A 20,851-nucleotide genomic window follows, 5' to 3' on the forward strand; every position below is an offset into this window, starting at 1 on the left:
ATGATTGGCTAAATGTCCTTAAATCAAACCTTCCTCCAATAAAGAGTGAGTGAGAATTGTAAACCTCTCAAAATTTCTATATAATTTGGCATATCTATAGATATTTGTTTTTGTCTCAACACTTTAAATTTATTCAGTACTTATTTTGTTATGCTTCAGAAGGGATTTTTTCCTTATATAATGATACATTATATTGCATTATATGTTATATTATTGTACATATTATACATTATATGTTATACATTATATACATTATATTATTATACATTATATACATTATATAAATTCTCATTCATATTAAATACATAATGATTCTAATAGTTTACAGGAAATATAAAGAGAGCAAATGAATTTTCATGCACCGATTATATTACCTTTTTTTTTGCCTTGCCAAGACAAAGTAAATGTTTTAACATAGAGTAACCACGTCCTTTGCTATCTTTCACAGTTTCTATGGGATTGTGCCCTATTTCGTGCTTATGCTGCTTAAATTCAGCTTATCCTTTGTCATTGAGTCATATCCTAATACTTAAACTGTATTTATATTAACCAAAAAGGAACATTTCACTGCTAAAAGCAGTAGTCAGCTGAAACCATCTCAACTCTGCACTTGAGCTTTGTTCCTTTTTCCCTTTGTTTTTAATGAGTCGCATTACCTTACCTGTACAACCATTAAATGAATTGGCTGTAGAAAAGAAATCATATATTTTTCCAGAGAAATCTTGGCAATCATTATACTTATTGCTATAGGACATTTTTATTGTAGTTGTTCAAAGTTTGGAAAGCAGTATGTGCCAGTCAATCTCATATTACTTATGAGTATTCCTGTGAGACAGAAAAACAGCAAATTGCACATGTGAAAGATATTGATACACAGGATTCATTCTTAAGTATCTGATTAGGTGTATATTCCAATCTATTACACTCTTTTATGCTAATCAAAAAGGGGTACAATAATTTCCTATATGGAAATTCGTGTTTTCATTCTTCTCATTTCAATCCCTTGCCTGTGTTTGCTGCAAACTTGGTAGCAGCTGGATTTTAAAGTTCTCTCTGACCATTGTAATATGTGGACTAACCTTTCTGTGAAGTTGGTTCTTAGATTCCAAGTCACTTGTGGTTTTTAATAAGTGACAACTACTTGGTCACACTAATATCCAGGACCTTGTAATGATTTACTTCATTACATGAAAATGTACTTTATCCAGTGCTTTCCTTTTTACCTTCAGTGAGAATGGTTCTGGGCTTACTGCATAAATTCTGGAGCACTGTTTCCAAAATAATTGTGTTTAAGATGTGATTAGAATAATTAATTAATTTGCAGTATGTTTTAAATAACTGGTAAATGGTCTGGGATTCAAAATACCCTTATAATTCCTCTCTTCATTCTATTTTGGAATGATCAGGTTTTTTTGTCATAGGATTGCATGTATAGAGAAATAGAAACTTTTAACCCTTTCCTCAAAAAAAATAGTCACATCTTAATTACATGTGATGGGGTAGGGAGGGGTGAGGTTAGAAATGGGAAGAGGGAAATACTGGTAAGGTGATTACAATAGAACAATATTTGCAGCTCCTGCTTGCTTCAGTGTGGGCAGGAAAATGGAAAACAGCCCTGGGAATTGTGTCAGTGTCCTCAAGACTACACTCAAGGTTTGTTGATTCAGCAGAAGGACTCACAGAACTCAGAAAAGCTATTATACTTACGGTTATGGTTTATTATAGCAAAAGGATGCAGATTAAAAGGAAGAATGCACACAGAGTCCAGGAGAAACCAGACATAAGCTTTCAGTTGTCCTCTTGCACTGGAGTTACACAGGGATGCAGTTGATTCTCCCATCAGTGATATGTAACAACACACTAAGTATCGACAAACAGGAAAGTTCATTTGAGACTTGGTGTGCAGAATTTTTATTGGCAGGGAGCGAGGGTGGTGGTGTCAGTCTTATAGGCATGGAATGCGCGGGTTAACTGACCTTAACTACCCAGTCTCCAACCTTGCACAGGTCAAGCTGATATGGTGTGGCTCAGGACCCTAGGTGAATTTAAAAATGAATAAATAAAGAGGCGTTCACCATAAATCACATTATTGGCATAAACTATCTAGTGTCGTCCAGTATCTTGGATATATAGTCTCATTAGGGAAGATAGTAACAAGGGCTCAGAGGTTATTTCTTCCAGGAGCTAGTCAAGCACCAGTTCTTTTTTTTTTTTTTTTTTTTTGGAATGTGCAGGGTTTGAGCACCCCCACGTCTGCTGAGTTAATCTTTTACTGCAGAATAGCTTAGAGACCTCAGAAGCAGAAAAGATTTTGGGGAACTGGCTGAGGAATGTGCTAAGGTGTGTGGATGCCACCAGAAGATCTCCTGGAAGAAAAGGAGAAAGGTAGCCTAAAAGTGCAAAGTGAATATCCATATATAGGTGATCACAAGGGTTTCTTTAATGAGCAATTTGAATTTGTAGATGTTTGTTATTGGTCTCTGAGAAGTTAAAAGTCATACATGGTTTGGGTTAAATGAATAGAGAAAGAACTGGACTATTTTTCTGTAGTGAGATTTTTTAATTTTTTTATTTTTAAAGGCTGCTTGGTTTTTCTGTAGGTCTCTTATCTTTCCTATGGACTTATTATATTAATTACAAAGGAAAGCTGGTGAATCCTGTAGAACTTTGGTCCTAACAGGACCAGCTGGCAAGTAGATTGCCCATAGCTACTTTGTGATCTCTCTTCCTGAGATATTTTGACATTTTTGCCAGTAGTTTTCTTGCTTAGGAAAGTTTTGTTTAGCTAAAAGTAATGGTCAAATTAAACAGTTGTACCTGGCAAAGATGCATCCAAGGAGCTCTGACAGTAGCATTCACTCATAAAATGAGAACACCTTTTAAATTGTACATACTTTTCAGGGGATAAGAGTACTCCCAAATCCGGAGTACCGACTGGGAAGCTCAGTCCATTAAGGCATCAGCCTTCAGCTCAGGCCATGATTCTAGAGTCCTGGGATTGAGCCCTATGTGGGGCTCCATGTTCTGTGGGGAGTCTGCTTCTTCTCCCTCTCCCCCATCCCCCATGCACACACTCTCTCTCTCATATAAATTAATAAAGTCCTTTTTAAAAGATTTTAATTATTTATTTGACAGAGAGAGAGAGAGAGAGCACAAGCAGCAGGCAGAGGGAGAGAGAGAAACAAGCTCCTCACAGAGCAGGGATGCAGGCATGATCCCAGGACCCCAGGATCATGCCCTGAGGCCAAGGCAGATGCTCAACCAGATGAGCCACCAGGTACACTAAATAAAATCTTAAATAAGAAAAAAAAAAGTACTCCAAAATCATAGTTTTCTAGAACTGTAGACCTTTCCTAAGCATTAATAGGACAATTTTATGGGGCAGCCCAATGTTTGTAGGGTGGCTTGCTCCAACTTAATTAAAGGAGACTATAGGTGTAGATCTGGTAATATTTATTTATATTCTTGCTTAGTTTCTTTTCTTGAGGTTTGTAGGGGTAGAAAAATTTCTTCCCTTCTAAGTTCTTTGGCTCGTCTAATAATTAAATTGGCATAAGACATTAACAGGAAAAAAACAAGTTTAATTTCATATATATGGAGCTCCATAAAAATACACAACTCAAAGAAGTGACTGTAGCAAGCAAGTATACAATACATTTGTGAAAAATTAACAAGACAAAGAGGTTTAGGCTTGAGGTAGTAAATTAGTGAAGAAGTAACAAGGCTTGTCTATACAGCCTTCTCAGCCCTAAATTCCCTAACCAACTCTGGTGATAAGGATGACTTCTTCCCTCCTGATACAGGAGAGGGATTTATTTCCAGCTTTCAGGGGGACAAAAGAAGGTCGGAGTCGGAGTGTTCTTATACCAACTGTTTCTTAGGTAACTTTAGTTCAAAATAATCAGTATCCTGAAGTGGCATATTTTGGGGTGACATATTCTGCTTCCCTGCAGGTTTGGCATATTTTGGGGTGACATATTCTGCTCCCCTGCAGGTTTGTCATCTCTGTCCCTGAAGAACTACCATTTTGAACTTAGTCTCTGCTCTTCTCTCTCTGTTTCCACAGCTATAGAATGTCCTGTGTGGAACTGGCTATGCCATGTTAAGGATGATCCTTGGTATTTATTGTCCAGCTTTCTGTCCTCCTCTGGCTGTTTTTCATGGTAGCGTTTCTGATATAGACCTTTGCTGGTTTGCCATTCCTGCAGAAAGACTGCTATATTATGTTAAAAAACACAAATCTTAAGATAACTTAAAATTATCATCTGGATAGTGGAATGCAGGGTTTTTCTTCTGTTTTTTAAAAACCTACTTTTATTTTTATAGTTTTCAGACATCTGAGTGGTATTTAAGTAGGATACTTTGGCATCTGAGTTGATTTTACATTTCCACAGTGAACCCACGGATGACATCTTGTATTCATGGTTAAAAAAACAAAACAATGGGGAGCCGGAGCGGCTCAGCGGTTTAGCTCCGCCTTCAGCCCAGGGCGTGATCCTGGAGACCTGGGATTGAGTCCCACGTCGTTGGGCTCCCTACATGGAGCCTGCTTCTCCCTCTGCCTGTGTCTCTGCCCCCCTCTCTCTCTCTCTCTGTTTCTCATGAATAGATAAATAGAATCTTTAAAACAAAAACAAAAACAAAACTAACCTTAACACTCTCCTTCTAGAAACCCTCATTAGTCAAGTATTTTTGAACTTTAAGTGGATTCATCATGATTTTTCAGAAGTGTTTTTAACAGTTTAAGATTTTTCATCTTGATTATCATTGTTAGTTTCTCAAATGCTTTTGCATATTTTTCCTTTTTGCCCCCTACAATCTAAAACATTACAAAAATTACATTCTTAACTGTTTGGAGTATATGAAATAGTCTTAATATACAGTGCCCAGTACTTTATTTTCTTTCTTCCTGTCATTAACATCTCATACATTCCTTCATATGCCCAGATGTGTTTTGCAAAAGATCTAAGCAGAGCCAGTGTATCTTAGTTATTAAAAAAATTTTTAAAGATAGATTTATTTATTTATTTATTTATTTATTTATTTATTTATTTATTTATTTATTCATAGAGACACAGAAAGAGACAGAGAGAGAGAGAGAGGCAGAGGGAGAAGCAGGCTCCATGCAGGGAACCCGACACGGGACTTGATCCTGAGTTGCCAGGATCATATGCTAAACCGCTGCGCCACCGGGGCTGCCCTGAGATATTAAAATTAAAGCATCACTCAACCCCAGGTCACACACTGGTCTCTTTTATCTTGTTCTACTTTTCCCACTGCCTTTATCTCCTTGTGTAGCATACTCTATGATTTTTACATCTTTATTATATTTGTGATCTCTCTTACCCACTAAAATCTAATTTCTATGCAGGCAAAGATTTGGGGTCCATTTTATTCACCAGTGTCTTCCCAGAGCCTGGCACTTGGCAACTATTCCCGGAATGTTTGTTAAATGAATGAATCAATAAACCCTCACTGAACATACTCTCCTACCTATATCTTGATTCTCATTTTTTTATTTCTTGTGATTCCATCATTTGGGGCTTTAAAGTTCTTTTGTTTTCCATTTCCTTTCCATGTGTATTTGTCTGTTTTTCACCTAGGTTCAGTTTTTTTTCTGGGTCATCCAATCAGATCTTTCCTCACTAATCACCTTCTTTACTTTATATTCCTATTTAATTTAAATGTAAAAAATGAGGGCTGCAAGCTTTCTGATTTTATACACACATGAAATACTTTGCATATTATCATTGTTCTAGAAAAAATGAGCATTACTTTGTATGGTAGCAAAATTCTGAGAATCTCTCATGTGCCCTTATGTACCTCAAAGGTAACACTACTTGGCAAAATAGTCTCCAGACTTTATAATTGTTAAATAGATTAGTCTTCAGACTTTATAATTAATTAAAACATGCTGTTCAATATTTTGTTTTTATGATGATACCTTTTAGGAATCTATTTCACATTCAAGTATAATGTTTAATACTATGATAAATTAAATACATGCCTACTATTAATTTTCTAACCTCTGAATTTAGGTACAAGTTATGGAAGAGAAATTAAAAGCAGCTAATATTCAAACCAGTGAATCAGAGACAAGGCTGTATAAGAAGTGTCAAGATTTGGAGACCCTCATACAAGAAAAAGATGACATCATTCAAAACTTGGAACTGCAGCTTGAAGAACAGGTTAGGAAGAATTTGATCATCACAGTCTAAATACATGCATTTTGCATAATCTCAAAGGTTAAAAAGAGAGAGCCCACACTGCTAAATTTGGGTCAGAAATCTCACTTATTTGGTCAACTCATGGAGTCTAATCATATTTAAGGGTGAAAGGTACAAATAAAATGGCATTCTCTTTAAGACTGGGTGATTCCAAGGCCATATCTAACACTTTCTGGATGCGACTGTGCTCCTTAATGTTCAGACTTTTTAGAGTTTGAATGTAATAGTCAACTTGAAAACATTTGGTTATCAGCAGGCATTTCTGTCTGTAAAATGTTTAAAATAGTTCTTTGCTTTAGATTTTTAGGGTGTTGGAAATATTTATGGAACATTGTGTTTTAAAGGTATGTTGAATGATGTGAATCCTATTTAAAAATGTGTACACTGTTTTTAAGCCACTTTATTGAGATCAAGTTAGTTTTTAGTTTATTTTAAAATTTTATTAGGAAAAATCTGCATTAAGGTCATTTGCTTAAATTATCATTTGGCATCATTTAAATATGACCATTATGAAATTATTAAATATGTCAAATTGTTTTTTATCATCAGCATTTTTTTTTTCATTTCTCAGAGGATCAGTATTTCTTTAGGTCAGTGGTTTCCAACTTTTCACCACCTCCCAACTCCCACCCACCGTGATTTATATGACAGTCACATTCTCTTAGTTTTGTGAGCATAACCACATTTGAAGGTTGGTAAATGTGAGCTAGATTTTTTAATTTTTTTTTCTGGATCTTTAAAAATTTGCATGTAAAAATAAAATAATATATATGAAAAATAAAAACTTATGTTTGAGGGGAAAACGAATCATCTTCAGAAGAGATTCTGATTTTCCTCTCCCTAACCTGGTTGACCCCTCTCCTACTGTTCTAAACCCTAGATCATTTCCAGAAATCATTTATTTTGCTGATAAATTCAGTGGGTGGATTTCAGTATATGATCTTTCAGAGAAAGAGGATAGCATTTGTTAAAACTAGTAATATTTGCATATGCCTTTGTCGTTTATTATTACATCTGTTGGACAATGGTTTTCATTTTTTACCCTATTTGGTAATTTGAAGGTAGATGTATTACTTGGAAACAGGTTTTAAGTGGATTTGTCTTTTGTATTTACAATGTAACATTTCCAGGGGCAGCCCTGGTGGCTCAGCGGTTTGGTGCTGCCTGCAGCCTGGGGTGTGATCCTGGAGACCGGGGATCGAGTCCCACATCGGGCTCCCTGCATGGAGCCTGCTTCTCCCTCTGCCTGTGTCTCTGCCTCTCTCTCTCTCTGTCTATGAATAATAAATAAAACCTTTAAAAAATAAATAAACAAATTCAAGTTTGGGGGACACCTGACTTGGCTCAGCTGTTGAGCATCTGCCTTCAGGTGAGGGCCTGAACTCAGTCCAGGGATTGAGTCTTGCATTGGGCTCCCTGCGAGGAGCCTGCTTCTGCCTTTATGTCTCTGCCTCTCTGTGTCTCTCATGAATAAATAAATAAAATATCAAAAAAAAAAAAACAATGTAACATTTCCAGATGTAACGTTTATGAGGTAATCATTTCCATGAGCCTATGTTTGAACTAAATACACTGCTAATGTTATTTCAGAAACAAATAAGGATACAAGAAGCTAAAATAATAGAAGAAAAAGCAGCTAAAATCAAAGAATGGGTAACACTTAAATTAAACGAGGTATTTATTGCTCTCTATATTTTGTGTTTTCTTTACCTTTTACTTCCTTTGAATAGATAAGCCATCAGAATATCTGATCATTTGAATGAAACAAAATTCTGATCAGTTGGTGGTGCTGCTGTCTTTTGGTAAATGTGAGATAGGTAGCTTTCATTTTTATGTCCAGTGTATTTCTACAATTAAAAATACTGATAGACTCCTAGTAAGTAGTATAGGTAGCCTCATTCTCATTAGTTGATTTTAGCTCTAATTTGTTAATTTTAAATAATTATAGAACATATGTGTATATCATAAGATTAATGTGTTCAGTATCTTGAGAAGTACACATTGGTTTATATGGCAGATTAAATGATGAAATAATTTGGTTTAAAATAATTTTACAGTGGGAAAGGCATACAGGCTGAAAATATTTGAAACTCTCAGTTCTAGAAAAAATAAATATCAAGGCCATAATTATCTAGGCTATCTAGGCTAATTATCTAGATGATAAATTCATCTGATATTTGCTCATCATTTCTTTGTATTTTGATTACATGCAATTAGGTATTAACATCTTAAAAATATTATAATTTACTAACACGTTAGAAAAATTATTCCTATATAAAAGGATACCATTATATCTTTTCAGCTGGAATTAGAAAATCAGAATCTTCGTTTGATCAACCAAAACCAAACTGAAGAGATAAGAACAATACAGTCAAAACTACAAGGTATGAATATTTTGACTAAGACAGGTTAGTTGGGTTTATTAGGCTACATAGAATTTTGCTGTTGAGCACTTGAAATATGCCTCGCACAACCAAGGAACTAAATTTTAGGTTTTATTTAATTTGAGTAGGTTTTAATTCAAATAACCACATGTTCACATTAGACAGCACAGCTGGACAATTGCAAATAACCCAAAGGGGGTACAGTAATTTGAATGTTTAATTTCAGGTATGTTTGCTTTAAAAAACTCAGTTATTTTATTTTCTATTTTCACTTGTATTGTGGTGATCAGTAATGAGTAAAATTCTTACAGCCTGAATATTTTCAGCAGAATTTTGTAATATGAATGATAAACTCTTAGCACTTTCCCATGCTTAGGGTCACTTTCTTTTCAGCATCAAAGCCTAAAAATGAGTGATAGGGTTAGAGGTAGAGATTTACTTAGTAACTCAAGTGCATACTGAGCTGAAGACAATGGTTTTTAGATCTTGGCCACTATAGTAGTTTTCAAGCTTATTTAGCCATAGAACTCTTTTTAAAACAATATTTATTTTCCTGTAGAAGCTTAAGAGATAAAACAGGTGAAAGTGGTTTTGTGTGACAGATCCAGAGTTCTGCAGACTCAGCATTACCCATGCCTCTTCTTATACCCACTGTGACATTTCCAAAAAGCCCTGAGGTTTCATAGAATGCATTGGAAAAATACTGGCATGGTAGAAAGTGCATGGACTTTGTTTTTATTTTTATTTTTATTTTTATTTTTTATTTCTTTATTTTTTTTAGACTTTGAAGTCAACGTTAATGCCCTACAGTTTAATAACTGTGTCATATTCTCAGATTTTTTTTTTTACAACAGTGAAGTAATGGTAGTAGTACCTTCCTGGTTTCATGATAGTTTGTTGATTTTAAGACACATAAGAGCATTTTGTCTACTGCACGTTCATACTTATTGCTGTCATTTTGTAAAGGAAAAAGCTCCTGTTTTCCTTTTTCCTCAATACTTCTGATGTCAGATATGTGCGAGTTTTTACCACACAAAGCAATTCTCCAATTCCCAGAGGACACTGACTGGTTGCCTTTCAAATTTAACTCAGTTCTGACATTATCTACTTGAGGTTGGCATCAGATTCCACAGGTTACAAGTTTGGTCCCACAAAGCTACCCCCGCCCCATCACAACTTCATACACCGCTTCAAACACTGTTGTAATTATCAGTTCTCAACCTGCTTCTGGCCAACTGGCTATAAATCAGAGGTTTCCATCACACACACACACACACATGACTGATAATTTGCTAGAGCAGCCCACAGAATTCGGGTAAACATTTTCTTACTAGGGGCACCTGGGTGGCTCGGTTGTTGAGTGTCTGCCTTTGGCTCAGGTCATGATCCTGGGGTCCTGGGATTGATTCTCACATCAGGTTCCCCACAGAGAGGCTGCTTCTCCCTCTGCCTGTGTCTCTGCCTCTCTCTCACTCTCTGTGTCTCTCATGAATAAATAATAAAATATATATTTTTTAAGATTTTATTTATTTATTCATGAGAGACACAGAGAGTGAGAGAGAGGCAGAGACACAGGCAGAGGGAGAAGCAGGCTCCATGCAGGAGCCCGACATGGGACTCAATCCCAGGTCTCCGGGATCAGGCCCTGGACTGAAGGCAGTGCTAAACCGCTGAGCCACCAGGGCTGTCCCAATAATAAAATATTTTTAAAAAACAAAACAGTTTACTTACTAGATTTTTGGTTTATTACAGAGGCTCTAACTCAGGAACAGCCAAAATGGAAGCAATACAGAGGGTGAAGTATGGAGAAGGGGCACAGAGCTTCTATGCTCTCTCCAAGCACACCACCCTCCCATCACCTCCATACATTCACTGAATTGGAAGCCTATCCTTTTGGGTTTTTATGGAGACTCCATTATATAGCCTTGACTGACTAAATCATTAGCCTTGGTGATTAAGTCAGTTTTCAACTCTCCCTTCTCCTAAGTTCAGAAGTAGCGGGGTGGAGGATGAGGCTAAAGTTCCAGTCCTCTAACCACAGGGTTGGTTCCCCTGGCAACCAGCCCCCACCCTGAGGCTGTCTAGGGGCTTTCCAAAAATCACCTCATCAACATAAACTCAGATGTGGTTGAAAGGGCTAGTTATGAAAACATAAGATACTTTTATCGCTTTTACCACTTAGGAAATTCCAAAGATTTTAGGAGCTATGTGCCCGGAATCATGTAGTTCTTATATCACATACTTCCTCCACCTATATGATGAAAAATTAATATCCACACAGTTGATCTAGAATTCCATACTTACATATGGAATCATTGACATAAATTGAATGTACCTAGTCTACTCTCAAAGGCTGTTATTTTATCTGATATTCTTAGCTTGCAATTCTAGTCTTCATTGGCAGTCTGTTAGGTCTTGTAGACTAAGGGATTATGAATCCTTGGAGCCTAGAGGTAGGCTGGAGAAGAATAGGTACAATTATGTAGATATAATTTAGTACTTTAAAAATGTATATCCATATATATGATTATTAAAATACTGTGGATTAGTTCTGTGAGAGATAACATAAAAATAGTAAAAGATACACCTAAAGGAATATACTGTGTAAAGAGTTTTCTTATGCTCTACTCAGTTATCAGCTGCTATTTAATTTACTCCTTTGGTGTTCTCCCAGAGTTAATTAAAAATTTAATTTGGGGGACACCTGGGTGGCTCAACGGTTGGGTGCCTGCCTTCGCTCAGGTCGTGATCCCGAGATCCAGGATCGAGTCCGACATCGGGCTCCCTATGGGGAGCCTGCTTCTCCCTCTGACTATGTCTCTCCTCTCTCTCTCAGTCTGTGTCTCTCATGAATAAATAAATAAATCTTAAAAAAGAAGAATTTAATTTTGGAGGTAGGGTTTCTTTTTCTCTCTCTTTTTTTTTCTTCAAGATTTTATTTATCTATCTGAGAGAGAGTGAAAGAGCACAAGCGGGAGGGAGGAGCAAGGTCCCACTGAGCAGGGAGCCCAATGTGGGGCTCAACCCCAGGACCCTGAGATTATGACCTGAGCCAAAGGCAGGCGCTTAACTGATTGAGTCACCCAGGTGCCCCTGGGAAACCTTTCTTACTATCTCTATGCTTTTACAGATTTTATTTATTTATTTTAGACCGAGAAAGAGAGAGCTGGGGGAATGGGTAAGGGGTAGGCACAGGGAGAGGGGAGAGCATCTTTTTTTTTTTTTTTTTTTTTTAAGATTTTATTTCTTTATTCATGAGAACCACAGAGAGGCAGAGACAGAGGCAGAGGGATAAGCAGACTCCATGCAGGGAGCCTGATGTGGGACTGGATCCTGAGACCTTGGGATCACGCCCCAAGCCAAAGGCAGATGCTCAACCGCTGAGCCATCCAGGCGTTCTGAGAGGAGAGCATCTTAAGAAGACTCCTTAAGTCTGCCCAATGTGGGCTTGATTCCAGGACTCTGAGATCATGACCTGAGCCAAAATAAGAGTTAGACACTTAACCAATTGCACCACCCAGGCGCCCCCTCCATAGTTTTAATCTTGCAAGCAGGTATGTTACAACTCTTTCAAGATTGGTTAAACCCAGGATTAATCATTACTCAAGCTATCTAAATTCTCTATCTAGAAGCTGTCCCCTCCCCTTTTTTTCTCTAAAGAAGTGATGAAGGCCCTCCATATTGTGGTCATCCATAGATCAAGCACCTCCATTGGCTGTTATGGGAGAAGCAAACTGAAAAGTAAGATAGCAAAAGTTAGTACAGTGATCACGTGATATTTTCCCCAGTGATGATATAATTTCCTTTGGTTGTCTTGGCAATCAGGACCTCAGTCCCTCTTCTCTCACCATTAGCAGCATTGCTGCTCAATCAAATTTTGCCAGTTCTTGACTGATATTTACCAGTATATGATTTTGCAAGAAGCTATAATCCTCTACTTGTCTACAATCTGTTTTTTTGTTTGTGGTTTTGTTTTTGTTTAAGAACTACTTTTAAAGGGATTAGATATTCTCTCTACAGTTAAAAAATACTTAGAACATTCAAAATATATAAACAGATTTAAACATTAGCATGTGATACTAGACATTGAGGGGTCCATGTTACTAGACATCAATAAAGATAAACTTCATGCTTTTTTCTGTCATAAGCTGTGATTTGTCCAGATTTTTATACACTTTGGTTCTATGTTTAGTAAACTTATAAAAAATTCAGATCTTGGTTTTGATGAATGATGTTACAGAAGTTCAAGGAAAGAAGTCATCCTCTGTCTCCACACCAAAGCTTTCGGAAGGCCAGCGCCTAAGCAGTTTGACCTTTGGATGCTTTTTATCCCGAGCAAGGAGCCCTCCTCAAGTAGTAAAATCTGAGGAAATGAGCAAGATATCATCCAAAGAACCTGAGTTCACGGAGGGAAAAGACATAGAAGGTATTTATGGACTAGAGAAATTTACTTTTACTTTTTTTTTTTAAAGGAAATATCAGGGATCCCTGGGTGGCGCAGCGATTTAGTGCCTGCCTTTGGCCCAGGGCGCGATCCTGGAGACCCGGGATCGAATCCCACGTCGGGCTCCCTGCATGGAGCCTGCTTCTCCCTCTGCCTGTGTCTCTGCCTCTCTCTCTCTCTCTCTGTGACTATCATGAATAAATAAAATCTTTAAAATAAATAAAATAAAAGGAAAAATCATTTACTAAGATTCATCCAAATACTGTTTAATTTTCCTTTTTTTTTCTTAACAATTTGATGTTTATAAAAATATTTTTAAAGAGCAAAATCCAGCCTTTAATTTATATAATTAGTTATCTTGTGTGGTTTTTTTTTTTTTTTTTGAGAGTCTTTGACAAGGAAGCATAGAAGAGACTGATTTTCCCCCCTTGATACTTTTTCCTGCAGTAGATAGCAGCGATATTAAAAATTAAAAAGTTCACCTTTGTACTCACAAGGTACTTGTTTTAGTTGCACATCCCATTAGAATGATGAACTATTATTTACTTAAAATATTTAAAAATTACCTGATATCAAATACAAAGTTAAATATGGCATAGCAAACTTATAAAGAAAAAGAACTCCAGGGGGACAGTTTAGTAAATGCTTTGATTTTTCCCTTTTTGGTTTTGCTTCAGAGAGGAAAATATTAGCATAGATGTTTAAAGTCCTGGACTGGCGTGCAGATTTCTACCCTTCTTTTATTCATAAAGCCCCTTTAAAATTTGCTCTGTTGTACAGTTCCTGACTTTGCCACCTGTAGTGTGACTTTGCCCAATTATTTTAGAAAGGCTTGAATTTGCACCATCTCTGTTTTCAGCTCCTGCTTCCTTCCTCCAAAGGAGAAAAACTATAGCACTAAAAAGCTGGCTCTATGCTTGGTTGTAAAATCCTGAAAACTACATAATGTTGTTCCAATTGGAATTCTCCTTTGCTACTTGCTTTTATGCTGTTAGTTGCAATTTTTTTTTTCCTTTTTCAAGAAGTCATTTTAATTTCTTTTTTTTTTTTAATTTTTTTTTTTATTTATTATTTATGATAGTCACAGAGAGAGAGAGAGAGAGGCAGAGACACAGGCAGAGGGAGAAGCAGGCTCCATGCACCGGGAGCCCGACGTGGGATTCGATCCTGGATCTCCAGGATCGTGCCCTGGGCCAAAGGCAGGCGCCAAACCACTGCGCCACCCAGGGATCCCTCATTTTAATTTCCCTTCCACTTTCTGTCAGTTGAATATAGCTCGGTACAGCTGAGATTGCCTATCCTGAAGCTCTGGCTCCCTTGCAAATTTAACAAATTGCTCGATACCAAATCATAGAGTTTATTTGTTCAGCCTCTATTTCCTTTTTATGAAGGTCATATCTATGTTTTAAAAGTTTCTCTTGTAGTCTTTACAGATCGTACAAATTTTTAGATTGCTGTTTATGAAGCCAGTGGTTCATTCTGTTAATTATATTTAAAAAAATAGGCCATATTGAAAGACTTTTTTTTTTAAAGATTTTATTTATTTATTCATGAAAGACAGAGAGAGAGAGAGGGAGAGACACAGGCAGAGGGAGAAGTAGGCTCCATGCAGGGAGCCCAACGAGGGACTCGATCCCAGGTCTCCAGGATTACGCTCTGGGCTGAAGGCAGGCACTAAACCGCTGAGCCACCGGGCTGCCCGAAAGACATTGTTAAAGAGCATTATTCTTGTTATAAAACACATTCATGGATATGAATTAACCAAAAGTAGAATGAAGAAGGCTTTCCTGTGTTTATGTTTCTTCATGGCTTTGCATATTTCATATATTGAAACTTGGGAACAATGTTTTTTTTTAACTATAGCCTTATATTTATTATGTTTAAATTTTCTTATGATAATTTTGAAATTTAGTTGAAAGAGGGCTGTCATTCTCTTTGCTTTAAAATAGAATTAGTGGGCAGCCCGGGTGGCTCAGTGGTTTAGCGCCGCCTTCAGCCCAGGGCGTGATCCTGGAGACCCGGGATCGAGTCCCACGTTGGGCTCCCTGCATGGAGCCCGCTTCTTCCTCTCCCTGTGTCTCTGCCTCTCTCTCTCTCTCTCTCTCTCTCTCTCTCCTCATCAATAAATAAATAAAATCTTAAAAAAAATAAAATAGAATAGAATTAGTGGTATTCTTTGGTGGCTGCTTTCTTTGATAGAGTTGCCCTGTTTCACATTTTGCTTTTTCATTTTAAACTGTTGTCAGTTTCCTTTTCCCCAACATGTTTCTTTGTTAAAAAAAAAAAAAAGTGTTAGGGCTCATATTTTATATTAAAGCTTACAGTTTTCAAAGTTGGATTTAAAGGGGATCCCTGGGTGGCTCAACGGTTTAGCGCCTGCCTTTGTCCCAGGGCATGAGCCTGGAGTCCCGGGATCGAGTCCTGCATGGAGCCTGCTTCTCCCTCTGCCTGTGTCTCTGCCTCTCTCTCTCTCTCTCTAATGAATAAATGAATAAAAAAATCTTTTAAAAAAAAAAGTTGGGTTTAAACAAGACAGCTAAGAAAGGATAATGTAAATTAACTTTATTTATATGAAAATGGCACTTTTTACAGTGTGGTTTCATAAAGCTTAAATATATAGAAAGCTCACATTATCAAAGGCAACATGCTGATATGATGTTACTTTTCTAGAAATGGAAATTCCAGAAAAGTCGGGCGAGAACCAAATTCAAGAAAACAACCGGGGTCAGAGGACATTGCATCAAACCCCTTGTGTCCCAGAACAGAATCAGAATACAAGAACAAGCTTTGCAACAGATGGTGGCACATCTCAGAATTCTGGGGCTCCAGGAAGTGACTGGAGTTCTGATGAGGAAGATGAGAGCAAAGGAAGATCCAAGTGCAGGTATACGTCTACCCTTTCCAGTCACACATCAGAGGAAGGGGTACAGTGCAGCAGGATGGGCAGCGAAGTGTACCTGACAGCATCTGATGACAGCAGTTCTATATTTGAAGAAGAGACTTTCGGCATTAAGAGACTAGAACACAAGAAGCTGTATTCTTGGCAACAGGAGGCACAGTGGAAAGCTCAGAATTGTCCTCTCATAAAGGGAAATTCTGAATCAAGTAAAAAGGAGCATGATAGTTCGTCGGATGAACTGAATAAAAAATTTCAGTCTCAGAGACTGGATTATTCATCTTCGTCTAGTGAGGCCAACACCCCCAGCCCTATTTTGACTCCAGCTTTGACTCCCAAGCATCCTAACTCACTCCCTGGAAGAGGCACACAGTTAGCATCTTCATCATACCTGCCGCCCCCAAAGTTAAGGATTCCTAATGTTTTCAGTATAAGTGTGGCGCTAGCCAAAAGACACTTAAGTCAACCACAGTTAAGCTCCGATAGGATGTTTGGCACAAATAGAAATGCTATAAGCATGATACGGCCGCTCAGACCCCAGGAAACAGACCTTGACCTGGTTGATGATGACAGTACAGACATTTTAGAGAATATGGACACCAGTTGTGATGATGGATTGTTTTCCTACGACTCCCTGGAATCCCCATGCTCCGATGACCAGGAAACCTGCGACGTGGCCAAGAAGCCGGCGTGCAGCAAACCGCCTACCCCGCCGCTGCACCGGTTTCCCTCTTGGGTAAATGATACTGCTGTGTGCGACCCTCGCACGCTGCTTTTTAACTAATGTCCACTTTCAGGTTTTACTTTACTTCTTTTCAGACCCAGATTGTTCTGAAAAGTCTCAGTTTTCAGAATACCATTTCCCCTTCTCTTTTGCCACTGAGTTCTGAGTCAGTTGAGAATAAGAGAAGGTGAAGATGGGTGGGAGATGAATATATTATCTTTATAAACTCAGAAAACTGATTTTAGAGAATTGCTGGGCAGATGACCTTTCCAATACTGAACTCAAAATTCTCTAGATTTATAAACCAGTCTCAGAGGCTTCTTGAGGAGAGGCCTGCCCGTCCAAAATAGCTCACAGCCCAGAGAAAGAACAAATGGGGTTTCCTACATGCCTTTACTTTTCAAGAGAAAAGAGAGAGGAAGGTGCCTGTCTGGTTTCTCCTTCTAAGCCTACTTATCACAGTAAACCTTTCTTCTTCCTTGGAAGGAGAAATGAATGGTTGGAGAGGGATCTGGAGTGGAAGGAAACACCAAGGGTGTGGAAGAAGGGTGTCTCCTACTTGTGTAACACTTTGGGCAAATTTGGAGCCAGGATACTTAACTCTTATTTGTCATCAGTTTTTGAACTTAATTAATCATTTACTTGATTGATTTAAGAGAAATTTAATTTTACTCTTCATGAGCTTATAAATCCATTGCTTTAACCAAAGGCATCGTCCTATGTATCTAGAATACATTGAAATTTCTTCCATTGAAACATTGACCATTAGGCATCTGGGTGGCTCAGTCAGTTAAGCATCTACCTTCAGTTCAGGTCATGATCCCGGGGTCCTGGGATCTTTCTGTGTTGGGCTTCTTTCTCAGCAAGGAATCTGCTTGTCCCTCTGCCTCTCCCCACTGTTCATGCACGCGTGTACGCTCACCCTCTCTCTCAAATAAAATATATAAACAAAAATCTTAAAAACAAGAGAAACACTGATCATTAATACAATTGTTAAACCCATCAATTGTGTGATTCTTTATAGGAATATGTACATCACTAGATTAAAAAGCTATTCTTATATTTGAAACAAACTGAAATTATCTGTCTTGTAAGTTTAACTTTTCCTTCAGGGGATCCCTGGGTGGCGCAGCGGTTTGGTGCCTGCCTTTGGCCCAGGGCGCAATCCTGGAGACCTGGGATCGAATCCCATGTCGGGCTCCCGGTGCATGGAGTCTGCTTCTCCCTCTGCCTGTGTCTCTGCCTCTCTCTCTCTCTCTGTGTGACTATCATAAATAAATAAAAAAAATTAAAAAAAAAAAAAAGAGAGAGAGAAAAAAAAAACTTTTCCTTCACATAGAGATATATAGTTTAACCTTTGGCCTCCAGAGAAGCATCTGGGTTGCAGGATTTTTTGGGTTCGGGGGTCATGTTCTGTTATTATTTTTTATTTAATGACCCATGTGATTATAAGCAAATTAAGGCAACCATGTTTTCCTACTGCAAATTCAGACCTTGAGATGTATCTGCTCTTTCTTACTTTTGAAAGAACATTTCATTGCAGTGTCTGCATGAAACTGTCTGCAGTTCATTATTAAATTCTGGGTAGCACAAAAAAGTAGACATTATTGGCATGTGAATCTCTGGAATTTCAATTATGTTATCCTTTAGGCAGTGAGGATTCAAAATTTTTGCTTTTATTATGTTGAGATTTTCAGAGATTTAGGTTAGGCTTTTCAAGTTCGCTTTGTTTGGCACACCACTTTCCTACTCTGTTGCCTTTCTGTCCTCAATGTGTCTTCTGAAGCTATTCAATCTTGAAAAAGTAGTATTGCTTTTCAAAAGCCTTCTAGCAGACTGGCCAAGTTTGAGGTTTTATTTCGGTGTTTGTTAGGTATTTTCAGGTTTCAAGGAAAAGAGATGTATTCCAGTTACCTCAACTTATGAGAGTTTATCTTAAGGATTTTTAAGGGTTTATTTGAAGGCATAGCCCATCCTTACTGAACTGGACTATCACTCAAAATACAATAGTCACTGTAGTGGGGAAAACACGTGATGTTTCAGCAGCACTTACTGCTTAGAAGCAGGTGACACCCACGGCCCCGGGTCCAGTAGTGGCTTAGCTTGACCTCTCCTGCCTGCAGTGACTCTGCTTGTCTCATTCCTAACAGCCCCTCTGTCATGCTTCCAGCTGCCTCTCATCTCCTGCTTTCATACACTTTCTATTCCGTATCTCACAATCACGTTCTCAAAGAAACCACATCTGATTCATTCACTCAGCCACTCTCCAAATTAAAGTGTCTCAGATAGCTAGAGACCTCATGCCCGTTACCTAGCAGGACACTGGCTGGCATAGTCCTGAAGAGGACTGTGATCGGCACCTGCTATGCTCTGGTCCAGGCAACTGTGTCCAGCTTATATGCAGCGCAGAATTAACGACATGCTGATGATGTGTTAAGAACAACCTGGAATCCCTTTTGTTACAGAGGGCAGGGCTAATAACCTTTCCAGCACCACTTTCGGAGAGTTCTCTCGAAGAAGAGAAAGCAAAATAACCTGTTTTTGGAATAAGACAATATTATAAATTCCATTGCCATTCTCAAATGCACTTTCTATTTGGCCTCGGGTGTTCCTTCTACTTCATTGAAATGTACATTGAGCTAAGGAGATGATAGCACTTAATGCTGCTCTGTGATTTCTGACTTCTAGATTTTTCTCCTTTCTTTCACCATATTCTAGAATAGTAGGATATTAAAGGTAATATTTTATGTGTAGTCAATGATTATGAATGGTTTCTAACCTCATATTACAACCATTCAAGGTTTTCTGTTTTTTTTTTTTCTTTAACCATGTTCTAAAATGTTAGAATACTAAATGTGGTGTTTATGTGTAGTCAATGATTATGAATAAGTTCTCTCTTACTTTTTTCCTATTTCTTCAAAATAATTTAAAATGCCAAACAAAAACTTGGAAACAAAGATAAATAATGGAATGACTAATAGATGGAAAATGTCTGCAGTGCTGTTCATGGTGGCATATTTGAGTTGGCACTGATGACAGTTTTATAATAATGCTCTGCTCTAGTGTATATTAAATGAAGAACAAATGAAAAACATGTGTACTGAAAGTAATCATTTCTTTGCTTTTAAATATCCAGTTTAAATCTCTCTTTTATATTAGGAGAGCAGAATTTATGCTGTAGCCAAATCAGGTATTCGAATGTCTGAGGCCTTCAATATGGAGAATGTTAATAAAAGTAAGTGATTTTGCATGCTACCATGTGGATGAACGTTGAAGACATAATGCTAAAGGAAATAAGCCAGTCATGAAAAGATAAATACTGTATGATTCCACTTCTATGAGGGATCTAAAGTTCATAGAAAATTCATAGAAACAGAAAGTGGAAGGGTGGTGAGTAGGGCCTGGGTGGCAGTGGTGTGGAGGGGGTATTGCTTAATAATGGGTATAGAGTGTCAGATTTGCAAGATAAAAACAATCTGGAGACCTGATTTACAAGTGCGCATATAATTAACACTAACTGAACTATGCACTAGAAATGGTTAAGGTGGTAAATCTTATGTGTTTCTTACATATGTTTTTCTTATATTCCAAAAAATGTTTTAAAAAATTATTGATTTTGTATTGCCATTTCACTAGCCAGCAACTTCCTAAACATCTAGTCATAGAATATGTAAAACTTTTAGAATATGTAAAACATAGAATTATGTAAAACTTTTAGAAAATAATTTCGAAGGTTGCTGATTTACATTTTAAAGTTGAAATTCATTGTTACCCAACATAGGGGCACATCTGTGTTGAACTCTGATGTAGAAAGTGCCTTTTTTTGTTTTTGCCTAAAAGAAGATAAAAGAAATTGTGGAGTTTCAGCTGTTTAAAACTGCAGTAATATCCATCTCTGTGTCCTTTTTCCAGCGTTTAAAACACATTCCTTCTTTCTTTCTTCAAAAAAGTTTTAAAGAAGGAATGCATTCCCATTATAAAAAGTAAAACCAAATAACAGAGAACTGTCTGGAATAAAAAGATAAATTTTCCTATAGTTCCTTCTCCTAGCCCCCTTCCTATCCAACACTAATCCAAATCTTAGAGGCAAACGTTGATGTTCTGTTTCTTCTCAGCAACCTTCTATTCTAGCCATTCAGGAAATTATACTCTAAGCTTACAACATGAGGTTCGCCT

General features: G+C 37.6%; 1 protein-coding gene across 5 annotated transcripts in view; it reads left to right on the top strand.

The window, feature by feature from the left end:
* The window catches only part of PLEKHH2 (pleckstrin homology, MyTH4 and FERM domain containing H2), a 112,735-nt gene that overhangs the window by 31,223 nt on the left and 60,661 nt on the right, over nt 1-20,851 (top strand). For all 5 annotated transcript variants that reach the window (XR_003143468.3, XR_003143469.3, XM_035696153.2 and 2 more), the window contains exons 4-9: nt 6,039-6,188; nt 7,818-7,901; nt 8,530-8,611; nt 12,852-13,037; nt 15,726-16,687; nt 19,835-19,910. Coding sequence is in view for 3 of the 5 variants with exons in the window: in XM_035696153.2 (XP_035552046.2) it covers nt 6,039-6,188; nt 7,818-7,901; nt 8,530-8,611; nt 12,852-13,037; nt 15,726-16,687; nt 19,835-19,910 (1,540 nt within the window). In the remaining 2 variants the exon portion in view is untranslated. The remainder of the gene's footprint in view (nt 1-6,038; nt 6,189-7,817; nt 7,902-8,529; nt 8,612-12,851; nt 13,038-15,725; nt 16,688-19,834; nt 19,911-20,851) is intronic.

This window comes from Canis lupus, chromosome 10 (genome assembly GCF_003254725.2).
Source record: "Canis lupus dingo isolate Sandy chromosome 10, ASM325472v2, whole genome shotgun sequence".
NCBI classification, from domain to species: Eukaryota; Metazoa; Chordata; class Mammalia; order Carnivora; family Canidae; genus Canis; species Canis lupus.